The sequence below is a fragment of the Zosterops lateralis genome, assembly GCF_965231275.1.
Source record: "Zosterops lateralis genome assembly, chromosome: 9".
NCBI classification, from domain to species: domain Eukaryota; kingdom Metazoa; phylum Chordata; class Aves; order Passeriformes; family Zosteropidae; genus Zosterops; species Zosterops lateralis.
The window spans coordinates 21,234,417-21,246,607 of record NC_139769.1 but is presented as its reverse complement, the minus strand read 5'-3'; the positions used below and the strand labels follow the sequence as shown (position 1 = coordinate 21,246,607).

The 12,191-nt window shown below is 39.4% G+C and overlaps 1 protein-coding gene across 1 annotated transcript; it reads left to right on the top strand.

Annotated features, from left to right (window-relative positions):
• Positions 1–3,336: 3,336 nt before the first annotated feature.
• HENMT1 (HEN methyltransferase 1) lies at positions 3,337–11,881 on the top strand. Its single transcript, XM_083868151.1, has 6 exons — positions 3,337–3,576; positions 5,102–5,214; positions 7,062–7,196; positions 7,592–7,774; positions 9,360–9,537; positions 11,078–11,881. The coding sequence occupies exons 1-6, from the start codon at positions 3,463–3,465 to the stop codon at positions 11,465–11,467; spliced, it is 1,113 nt and encodes a 370-aa protein (XP_083724277.1). The 5' UTR covers positions 3,337–3,462; the 3' UTR covers positions 11,468–11,881.
• The last annotated feature ends 310 nt before the right edge of the window (positions 11,882–12,191 follow it).

Below are 12,191 nucleotides of genomic sequence, written 5' to 3'. Positions count from 1 at the left end.
GACGTTCACAAAACCTTAATTACTTGCATGGCTCTACTATATTGATGCAGCAAATACCCATTTAACAATCTCATATCAAATCGGAGAACTAATCACAAAAAGTAATTCCAAGAAAGTGTCTTTATAACAGTGATCTTGTTCTGGACACAGGTAGCTAGAGAATAACTTTTCTTTGAACATAAGTGGTTTTGTTATTGTTCTTTGGAGCACTTCCTTAATTTTTATTGTGTAACCACTTCAAGACAGCCCATACTTCTGTTATAGTTTATATTGCCCTAATTGTGTTTCCATGCATTTACCGTTTCCTGTTGGAATATTTAGCCAAATATGTTCCAAACCTCAGTATTTTTTACTCTCTGTAAGATCATGTTTTTATACTTCTTTCACTCTTTGATGGTGATGCTGAAACCTCACATATAGTTGCAACCTATAAATCCATTTGCTCCAACTTAGATTTTCTTCCCTCAGGCATCCCACTTGGTTTTTACAGAGTACAGCCAAAAAGAAAAACAAAACCAAACCAAAAACCAAACCAAAGAACCTCAAAATTAGGTGAACAAGAATGTGATTTGTGTGTAACAGCAGCTTCACTTCTCATCCACACAGATGATTTCTTAATTTTTTTAAATGGGCCAAATGTGTTAACTGAAGCTGAAGAGAAAAAGACTTGTACTCCAGTCATTAAACATCCTCTGAATTTAGGCTGAGAGGACTGGTTATTAGTTCTTGAATTACAGATTAAACAGTATTGCTGTATTCCTGTCAAATATCAATATGGACTAGTGTCTCTTGGCAGCAAGGCTGCATTGTTTCTTTTGCTATCAGATTTCATTATATGCACTGCAACTTTATGGGGAAAGTTGAAATTGCATACAATTGTCTTTTCATTCCAGTTACTGAAGGAAATAAATGTCAGCAGTTTAGGATTTCTTGATTCATGACTTTATATTGTGAGGTGCTTTTATTCCAGTATAGTTATATAATTTGTTGCTCTGTGTAGAGTGCAAAAGTAACAGGCTTCTCTAAAAAAACCTGCTTGATTTGTGGCATATTGAGCTACCACAATTTGAGTATTCAGTTTGAAATTATAGACTGTAATGTGAAAATTACCTTAGAACTGAAGTTTCCAAGTAGCATCATTGACTTGGGCCTCCTTTAAGTAGGGTGTGCACTAGGTAACCTCTAAAAGTCCCTTCCAACATAAATTATTCTATGATGCCTTAAGCCTGTTTAGTAGATGTACCACTGCATAAGGGAAAACCAAAACAAAACAAAAATGTTAACCACAACTAGACTAAATCAATTTTTTTCAATGAGAAAATAGTAAAAAAAAAACCCCCAAAACTCTTTCTTTTATTTAATGGGGAAAAATCAGAATAATTTCTCAATACTTTTTTCAGCAAGTAGATCAGACACCCTGGAGTCAAAGCAGATTTTCCAGCTCAAAACTGCAAATAGTGCTTTACCATCTCGTTCACGTTGCCAGTCTTCCAAAGATTGGATCTCCAGTCCAGTGTCATCACCTAATATGGAACAATCAGAAACGATCTCTCTACGATTATATTGTTCAGAGTGGAGAATTATAACAGCTGATAATTCTGAAGGTTTCACTTACAGTGGTACATTTTGGGGTGAATTCGTACGAACTGTTAGGAAGGAGGACATTGTGTGAATTTACAATGTGTTGTGAATTGGATTTTACTGTAAACTTTACTATTGTTCTTCTCTGTACTTTTTTTTGTTCTAAAGAATCCATTATACTGACTTATAAGTAGAATTTCACATGATACCAGAATCCATAGGATTGTAAGCTGGTAAGGGAAAGACTTCTATTAATAAACTTTGTGAGATTAAAAAAACCCACTGTGCAGAGTTTGTAGAATTATCTAGTTGAGACATAGGTACTAAGTGATACTTCAGGGTTAAACAATTATTCAAGAGTCAAAAAGAGTAACTGTGTACTCTGCCTAGGCCACAAAACTTAAAATGTTAGCCAAGAGTTGGCATATACATTTCTAGTATATTCTGAAATCTTAAAGAGCATTGAATTATGGTCTAACAGACCTTTATCCTCACTGCCATCACAGTCCTGCCTCCTCCTGGGTCCCAGGCCTACACTATACACTATCTTTATTAATACCAGCCCTGCCCTGTGATTAGCAAACGCTTTACATGCTGTTAACAGCAGAAATGGGACATTTGGAGCCACGCTTTCCTCTCTGCTCTCACCGTGCAGACAGGCAGCTGCCTGCTCACTGCGAGACCAACCTGCCCCGCTGTGGAGAAGACTTAATGAAACCCTGCAGAGTACATGGATTTCGGATGTCTGTGCTCTCTACCTGACTCACCCACACAGGTCCAGTTCACTGTACATGGCAAACCAGCACAAAGCGCGTTCCCCTCCGCGCCGCAGCGAACACGGCTTTACACACCACAAGGCACTTCCATGAGGAGTGTCGAGATTTTGGCGGTTTAGTGTAAAGAAGCAGGGACACCGCTCTCCGCCTCCAATCCCCTCTTAATTACCCTGCGGGAGGATCAGTAGGACGGTGGGCCCCGGGCTGGCCCTCGGCGCCGGTCCCTGGCCCGCACAGAGGCGGCCGAGGGCAGGACATCCCCCGCACCGAGGGCCGGCCCTTCGTTGGCGCTCCCGGCGCTCCCCGGAGGTGCCGCACCCCCGCGGGCCGCCTGCCTGTGCCGGGCCGGGGCTCGCCGTGCGAGAGGAGGTGGAGCGGGAACGGCGGGAGCCCCGGCAAGGGCAGCGGGTGGCTGGGCCGGGGGGCGGTGGCTGTCGGGGGCCGGGAGCAGGCGGCGGTCAGGCGGCTGTCGGGGGTCAGGCGGCTGTCGGGGGCCGGTGGCTGTCGGGGGTCAGGCGGTGGGTGTCGGCGGTCAGGCGGTGGGTGCCGGGGGTCAGGCGGTGGGTGTCGGCGGTCAGGCGGTGGGTGCCGGGGGTCAGGCGGTGGGTGCCGGGGCGGCCCCTCGGGCGGGCGCTGCTGAGGGAGCCCGGCAGGCCCGCTGAGCTCCTCAGGCGGCAGGGGCTGGCCTGGCCACCGAGCCGGCCTTTGTGCCAGTGTATACACAAATAAATATTTCTATTTGTGTGTAAAAGACCTTGTAGAGCAATGAGGTTGTGTGCAGGCTTGGCCCAGCTGCATTTGACTGTAGTCTCTGTCCTGGTTTGCTGGATGGAGAGCATTAGATTATGAAATTTGCTTCTTTAGATTTGTATATGATTTGTAGTTGTTTACATAAGATTATTTACATAATTACATGTGGAGAGAACAGCCTAATCGTGCTAATCTGAATATTTTTGTGATTCTTTGACTAGAACTTGGATCAGGTCTACCCTTGCTTAACTGGAACTCAAACACCGCTGAAAACAGCAAACTTTGGAATTGGATATGTTATGAAGTGCTTCAGAAAATAAGAGTTAACTTTTAATTTTAGCATTGCCAGAATACTATGGATAAGAACTTTCAAGAAGAGTTTACGCAAATTATTAAATTTCAACCTCCTTTGTACAAACAACGCTACCAGTTCGTTAAAGATTTAGTGGAGAAATATAAACCTAAGAAGGTTGGTACGTTTTGTCTCTTTAGGTTATAAACTTGAAAGTAAGTTGACATTTGGTATCTGAGGAAGACAAAATGTGTAAATAACCTGTTGACCTAATTACCAAACAACAGTAGAAGAGGAAGTGTTAAAACTGAATGGCCCCTTAGCAGACACTTCGTGATATGCTGTTTTTCAGGGATACACAAAATTAATGTTACTTGATGCGAAGAGGAGAATATTTAAACAAGAGAAATGGCTTAGACTGTTTCTGTGAGTAGTGGGCACTCTGTTTTTAATTTAATGCTGCAGAATTTGTTTCAAGCTGCTTTCCTCGTAGTTGGGTTTTGCCTTTCAGAGCTGTCAGTTCTGTGTAGTGTGTCAGGTTTACCGCACCATTTGCATGGATAGTCTCAGATGAGAAGTAACACTGACAGTGTGGGATTATGTGAGGCTAACTCATCTCCACTTTCTTAGGGTTTTGTGGCTCTCCACCTGTGTTGTCACGTGTGTTCCCCCAACATACCAGAACTTCTGTTTCACTACTCACTGTGAAAAGTCAAATTATTTAAGTAGCATTCTGTAGTGATTGCTCTCATCTAATGTGTCCTCCCCACTTCCTTCCCCAAAAGATCTTCTCAAGTATGCAACGTTTAACCCTTAAACTGATGTTTGTATCTTAGGAGGCATGCAAGGAACTGATACACATTCATTACTTAGGTAATCATACTTGTAGTAGCTAATAAAAATCCAATCCAGTCTATGATGCAGTGGCACTGTAATCTGCTTTCAAAGAGAACATATTCACCAGTTTTACATTTGTCTTTAGAAGTCTGAATTTTCTGATTCAGGATGTGGAAGGGGTGGGAGGGTGAACTTGCTGTTTACATGGATAAACTGGACAGAAACAACTCAGGATTTTCACATGGAGAAGAGCAGTGTGCTTCAGCCTTGACTGAGCCTGAGAAAGAACAGTGGGGGTTAGTTTACATACTCAACTATCTTTTCAGCTTACAGGAAAGAATATCTATTATTTGACTTTATGGTCTGAATATCCCCAGAGTTCCCCACTTAAACATAAGACTGAGCCTGTAAACTTGTTTTATTCTTTGCTGCTAACTTGGCTGCTGGTGAGCCTGTTCTCAGTGTTTTGGAGGGAGAACAGCCCAGTGAAAAGCAGTGGTGAATGTGAAAATTGCTGCAGCTTTTATACTTAAAATCATACCTTACTGTTACCCATGTGGAAGACATTCTCCAGAGTCAGTGGGATGTCCTACATGCACTTGTATAAACAAGTACAAGCTGTAGTAACAAAAGGTAAATTATTTTTTTTTAAATATTGCAGGATCTTAATATACATTTTTTAAAAATAATTTTCAAATCTGCATCTATCCTGCTTGCTTGCAGCTGTAAATGTTAGTTATGATTCTGAAATGCTTTATCTCTGAGAAGTTATTTCGATAAGTATGGAATTTTAATTTTATGTAAGTCTCTGAAATTACTTAGAAATATATATGATTTATACATTTTTTTGATATCTAATTTACAGGTGGCAGATTTAGGATGTGCTGATTGCAGCCTTCTCTGGACACTGAAATTCTGCAGTTGCATTGAAGTGTTAGCTGGGCTAGATATCTGTGCAAATGTAATGAAAGAGAAAATGTAAGCTCTTTGATTGTGTTGAAGTTTGCGTTTGTCTTGACCTAGGGGTGTGGTGGGTTGGTTCACCCAGGCTGGAGGCCAGGAGCTCACCAAAAGCTGCTCTATCACTCCCCTTCCTTGGCTGGACAGGGAGAGAAAATACAACAAAACGTTCATGAGTTAAAGGGCAGGGAGAGATCACTCAGCAGTTACCAGCATGGACAAACCAGACCTGACTTTGGGAAATTAGTTGAATTTATTATCAAAATCAGATAATACAGGATAGGATAATAAGAAGTAAAGCAAATTTTAAAAACACTTTCCCCCTACCCCTCACTCCTTCATGGGTTTCACTTTACTGCAGAGAGATGAGGAATGGGGATTACAGTCAGTTCATTGCATGTTATTTCTGTTGCTGCTTCCTCCTCAGGGAGAGAAGTCCTTCCTCTGCTCCACCATGTCGTGTGTCCCATGAGGGAGACAGACATCCATGAACTTCTCCAACATGGCTCCTTCCCAGGGGCTGCAGTTCTTCATGAGCTGCTCCAGCCTGGGCCCCTTTCCCCAGGGTGCAGTCCTTCAGAAGCAGGCTGCTCCAGCCTGGGCCCCTTTCCCCAGGGTGCAGTCCTTCAGAAGCAGGCTGCTCCAGCCTGGGCCCCTTTCCCCAGGGTGCAGTCCTTCAGAAGCAGGCTGCTCCAGCATGGGGGCCCCACTGGGTCACAGGTCCTGCCAGCCAGGCTGCTCCAGTGTGGGCTCCCTGCTGCAGAGGGTCCTGCCAGGAGCCTGCTCCAGCATGGCCTTCTCCTCAGAGGAGCTTCTCCTGTAGCCCCCTTGCCATGCAAACCAAATATGAGTGGCATGTGCAGCATTTTCTTGTAGAGGCTTTCAAAATTAGGGTAACTGTAGAAGTAGCAGTTTGGCAAATGAAGAGCTCTCTGTCATTGTTAGTTACATTGGATCTGTCCCTGGGGACCCCTGGTGTAGGTGCCCATAACAACACCTGATGTGGCCAAAGGTCTGGGTCATGCAGAGGCCCTCAGGGTGTGCACATGTGAAAAATACAGTTTGTAAAGGCACTAAATGCATGGTGTTAGGAATATCTGTGTATGCTTATATGTGACATTATTGTCTTCCAAAAGATCAGTTTTGATCTTTTTGAAATGTACATGGAACTGTTAGTCACCATGGTGGGGACTTGTTCTTGCTTATCTTTTTGAAATAGGAAGGTTAGCTCAGTGTGTGGTGTCTGGTTTAGAACCTCTCTAAAATGAGAGGTTCTTGTGATCTTTGAAGTATTGGTCTGATGGATGAATGTGGGTTTCTTGAAAGCAAATTAATACAATTTCACTGAATATGTAGGGTCTCTTGCTCTTTTGCAAGAATGAAGAGAAGTAACCTTTAATATTTATTGTGTGTTTTGTCTAGTACTGTATTTCAGAATGAAATTTGCACATGTACTTTGGTTTCTCTGTGTATTTTACTTGGAAAAAATAGGTAATATGCTTGCCTCAAACTCCTCCTGAAACCCTGCAAAGCTTGTCTAAAACAGACTTATTGTGTGTCTGGAATTGAACTGTTACCAGAATTTACAAGTGACTCTCCAAGTGACTTGAGAGTACAGTGGAAATTTTTGTAAACATGAGGGACAGGATTAACTTCTTTCTGGATTAACTTCTGCTCTTTCTGTCCTACTGTAGGTAGTTAGAAAAAGTGTTCGTATTGCATATTCTTTTTTATATTCATGTAAAGCAGTTAACCTTTCTGAGATTTATGAGGTATCTAGGCAGGGTGTTAGCTAGTTCATTTACATGCACTATTTATCTTGTCTTAAGGTTCTTCCTTACATCATATTTTTAATACTTTTGTAGGCATACATTGTCTCCTCTTCCTGTTGATTATTTGCAACCATCTGAAAGATCCCTAACTGTTACTTTGCATCATGGTTCAGTTGCCCATAAAGATCCTTGCATGCTTGGTTTTGACTTGGTGACATGTATTGAACTGTGAGTATTAGAACAACACTTAATGTTTTTTAAAGTCTGTTAGGGTTCAGTTTGGAATTTTGTACGTGCTCCAAACAGGCCTGATCAAACCTTTCAAGAAGAAGAGTAGAATTAGAAAAGTAGAGAAGTGGCATCTTCTAACTTGTGTTTAAATTAATCATACTAAGTAATTCAAATAGCACTTGTAGTGGGAAGAGGATACTGATGAAAAAAATAAAAAATGCAAGAGGAGATTTGCTCAGGCAAAAACCCTGTGCTGCCACTTGGCCACAGTGCTCATATTGCAGAGGGAGGTGTAAAATCACAAGTTACAGATAAGGGGTTGGGGTTTATTTTGACTGGTTGTTAAGATTATAGTAGTGTGTTTTTAAATACAGACACCTTATTCTTTTCAGAATAGAACACCTAGAAGAATCAGAGCTGAAGAAGTTTCCTGAAGTGGTGTTTGGTTTCATGGCTCCAAGCATAGTTGTGATCAGCACTCCAAATTCTGAATTTAATCCTTTGCTTTCAAGAGTGATGTTATACAGGCATCCAGACCACAAATTCGAGTGGAGCCAAGCACAGTTTCAAAGCTGGTAAGGTACTGGGCACATATGATGCAGTTCTGAGTGCCCAGTAGTGTGAGAAATGAGTGGCTGTGCATTTTCAGAATGGTTCACACATGTGTTTTGCTGTCAGTGAAGTGTCACCTTCTGATTTGGTGGTTTCTTTGCTGTTGAGAGCAGCTAAGCATATTCTGTGGGGTTTATATTTTATGATGGTGGTTAAATTGGCTTTTATTGTAACTGCTCTGCAAAAAAGATTTAAAACTTTTACTTACTTTTTATATATCTTTATTACAATTAACATAGTTGAAATGTAAGATAACAATTAATCTTTTTGCATAATATCCTGCTATAGAAATTCTTCATAAAATCCAAGAAATGGACTTGCTATATATGGTGTATTGCTATATTGGTAATTAATGCACTCAGTAAGAGTATGCAAGCAGATTTATCAGATAACCACAGCAGTGGGGCACATTGAACACAGAATAGTTTAATGGCTCATGGCACAAGGAAGGATTTAATGCAAATCATATGCATATGATAGAGGGGTCCATGAGATCTATCTCACCCTAAATATCAGGAATGCAATAAAAATAAAACAAAGAGAAAGTGGGATGCTGTGATAACATTCTACTGTCAAGCAGTTGTGGAAGAAAATATATGGTACAGTAAAGAATGCCATACCTTAGTAGCCAACTCTTGGTGTATCTATCCTGGAAATTTTGCCCCTTAAACTATGTTGTTTCTGCCATACACTTTAAAGTATCCAGTGATTTTTGAGTAAATAGTTTTGCAAAGCTGGATGCATGTATTTTTTCCTACATAATGATCCTAAAACCTGCCTGTAATTAGCTACCTTAGAATACCTTAGAGACAATTTCTATTACTTCATGTAGATTTAGATTTTGCTTTTAGATAGATGTGAATTAAAAATATTGATATCACTGAAGAAATGTGGGGGTTTTTGAGCTGTAAACATGAGAAAGCCTTTGTGTTGTGAAATAGAAATATTACATTATCCTCTAAAATACATGAGATGTTAATTTAGTTTTCTTCTTTTTCATGGAGAATGTTTCAGGTAGGTGGTGCAGTTTTGGTTCCCTGTCCCATCCCTTTGTTCACACTGGCTGATGTACTACAAGATACTTTTCATTTAGATGTTATACACTGTTGTAAACTTGATTAGGTAGATTTTAGTCTTTCTATATTTACAGCAAACCACTCTTTCTCTATTAACTGGTCTCTTGTGGTTTAGAGCTGTGTATGTTTTTTATGGGTCTTCTGAAATAATTTTATTCTTGAAAATCAATTTTTAGCTGACTGCCAGGTTGGTGACTAAGCAACTGTGAACATTAACATTCTGTGCACATATTTTAGAAGAAACAGTAATGTTTGGATGGCTAAATTACTGATACTAAATGATTCAGACTGTGGTAGGCATCCTATAGCTGTGGTACAAGAAGATGTGACAGTGCTTATCTTCAGGCAAGGGAGTATTGTTAGAGAAATGACTGTCTTTGCAGCCCTAGAGTCTTGTTCCTCCTTAAGAATGGGTCTTTATCACATGGAAAGATGAATATTTCATGTACTTGGAATCATTTGTCTTTCTTAGGGCTCTAGAGACTGCTAGATGCTATAATTACTCAGTGGAGTTTACTGGTGTTGGGCACCCACCAACAGGAATGGAGAAGGTTGGGTTTTGTACCCAAATAGGTGTGTTTGTGAGAAAATATCCTCAAACTGGAGAATCTGTTCCATCTGAGAAACCCACTGAAGCGGTTTACAAAACAGTAAGTATTATTTTCTTCCTTTAGAGGTATGAATAAAGAGTAAGGTTGTCTATGACTGCCTGGGAGGTTGTTACCATTAAATACTGCTACTGTCCTGTCTTAGCTCTGATTGCCATCAGAACAAGACAGTCTCATTCTTTGTGTTTCCAGTTGTACAAAGGCCTTAAACTTTTAGGGTATTTGTTAAATAACAATATAGATAATCATTCTTGTCTTAAGATCCTCCTATCCTTGGAATGAATTTTTTCCTTTCTGCCAGCTATTTTTCCTCCAGTCCTTAATTTCATTTGTTATGTGACTGTTGGCAATGACACAGATACCTAAAAAATTTTAAAGAAGTATGTCTTACTAAATGCCATGTAGTATATAAATCAAAATTTTTTCAGAGTTGACATGAAGTAACAGTGCAAAAAATAAATACATTGTTGGGGTTTTATTCAATTTTATAAGGTCATAAATTATTTGTTTCCAGAACATACTTTCATATTTCAGTTCTTCATGTAAAAATATCTAAATGTCTTCAAATGACTTGTGACCTGAACTGAAGCAAAGTGGTGCTATGTCTTTATCTTTTATGGTTTCCAAGCTATAAAAACATTCATAATTTTTGTATTTGAAATTTCTACGTATGTGAAATGTCACTTGTCATCTACTGCCATTAACAGAATCATGAAGTGCCCTTTAAAGCTCACCAAACTCGAAAATACATCTAGGTGATGGATATGTACTAGAAATTGCTTTCATTAGCTCCTGTTACAGGGTCATTTTGGACAGAGTTTTGGCATGGGCATCCTTTGAGATTTGAGAAACAAGACTGTTAATGTTGTGTGTTTCTTATCAAATTAATTTTTATTAGGTAACTAATTTATGGGAATAATTCAACATTTCAAGATGTAATTGTAAAGTAAGAAATAATTATAGACAGTGGAACTTCACTGGTAGTGTGTTGGTATAAAGCACTTCCTAGAAATCTGGTAGGAATGAGATTGCCTACTTAGTTTCCTTAATTGCCTGGGAGTATAGCTCAGTGCAGAACACACTACAGGTTCACAGATTTTGATGTCACAATTTATTTTTGGCATTCCCTACAGCTGTGAGAGCATATTTAATATTTTACTCTGAAAACAATAAATGACATGCTGTAGTCTTGGTTTCCAGATGACAGTTTTGGAAATAGTAGAATCTCTGTCACTATGGAACTGTTCCCATAACGAACCCCATAATGTGAGAAGTAAGAGAATTATTGAAAAGAGGTAAATAGTTGCAGGGCTTTACCTTGCCTGATCCACAAGTGTAGCTTGCAGATATAGCCTGTGGGGTTTTGGGGTGTTTGTTTAAGTTCAGTTAACTGCCAGTGTAGTTGTAATACAGAAAACCAGCTCATATTGCCTAGTTTTTGTTACCTGAAACTGTTTAATAAGCAAAACAGGATTGAATTAAAAACTATATTCACATTTTAAAAGCTTTTTTGGACAGCAAATGTTAAAATCTGAGTGTGTGATAGTGATAAACATTTTATGTATTCTTGTATATTGTAAAGGTCTTCAAAGCAGTGTACCCAAGTCTCAAAGATGAGAAGTACTTGCAGAATGCAGTGATCAGTGAAGTTATTTTCACAGCTCAAATCATTAAGTACCGTTTAATGTCAAAACGTAAGGAATACAGTGATGATCCTGAGAGAAAACCCCAATTCCAACCTTCAATGGACTGTTTTTCAGACCATCTTGGAAAACTGGTTGTTGAAAAAAACATGGAACCATTTGTCAGTGGAAATGAGGTTTATATACCTCTCACAACAATCTTTTCTTTTCCCAAAGTGAATCGACTTTGTGGTACCTTTGAGAAGTTATGCAAGCTTATTGCTGGCAAGGTCACACTGAGCAGTGATGGTTCTGCTTTGATGTTCAATATTGAAAATGAAGAGAATTAGATCACAGATTCCTCACCCAAATGAGAGTGGTTTTTTTAGAAGCTGTCAAATGGTATGTTCTGTATGCCAACTAGACCACAAAATCCTTCGTAACCTTCCATCAGTGGTATTTATCTGTCTGCACCTCTCACTGAGTGAAGGTGAGTGCTTCTGATAAAGGTAACAGTAACTCATAGGGGTTTCAAGTAGAGTGTCAGGGGCTAAAAGGAAATAATTAGTTCCCAAGAAGAAAATTAAGTATTTCTGTTTGCTTTCTATTGCTTTATTGTAACTATCATTACTAGATTATTTCTGATAATAATCTCCTATTAGTTTCAAGGATAGTTTGTTTTACCATCTACTCTGTTGTGTTGAATAATGTGAGTCAGACATAAGTTTAGTGAATTTTTTTTTCTTAGTTTCTATAAAATTTATAGATGCCTTTTTTAAGATGAATATATACTCATCCTTGATGAAAACCTAATGTTGTTCCAGCTGAATTTAAACATGAAACTGGCATCTTTGTTCTGTTTTGGAAAAAAAAAAATTAAAAAAATTAAAGAACTGCAGTAATTGTGAATGCTAACCTGGCTCTGGTTTACCTGAAAAATTTTCTGTGTTTTCATGTGCAGCTGTTGTTCAAAACTGTAAAATCCAAGTAGAATACATGGAAAAAATGTAATAAGAACAAAACTCCACAACACAATCAAAAAAAACCCCTTCAACACCAACATCAAGAAGAGAG

Excerpts from the sequence above, each read along its gene's own strand:
- HENMT1 (XM_083868151.1), top strand. The coding sequence starts at position 3,463 with ATGGATAAGAACTTTCAAGAAGAGTTTACGCAAATTATTAAATTTCAA. Across the intron at positions 7,197-7,591 it reads TTGGTGACATGTATTGAACT|AATAGAACACCTAGAAGAAT; the intron begins GTGAGTATTAGA and ends TATTCTTTTCAG. Across the intron at positions 9,538-11,077 it reads CTGAAGCGGTTTACAAAACA|GTCTTCAAAGCAGTGTACCC; the intron begins GTAAGTATTATT and ends TATATTGTAAAG.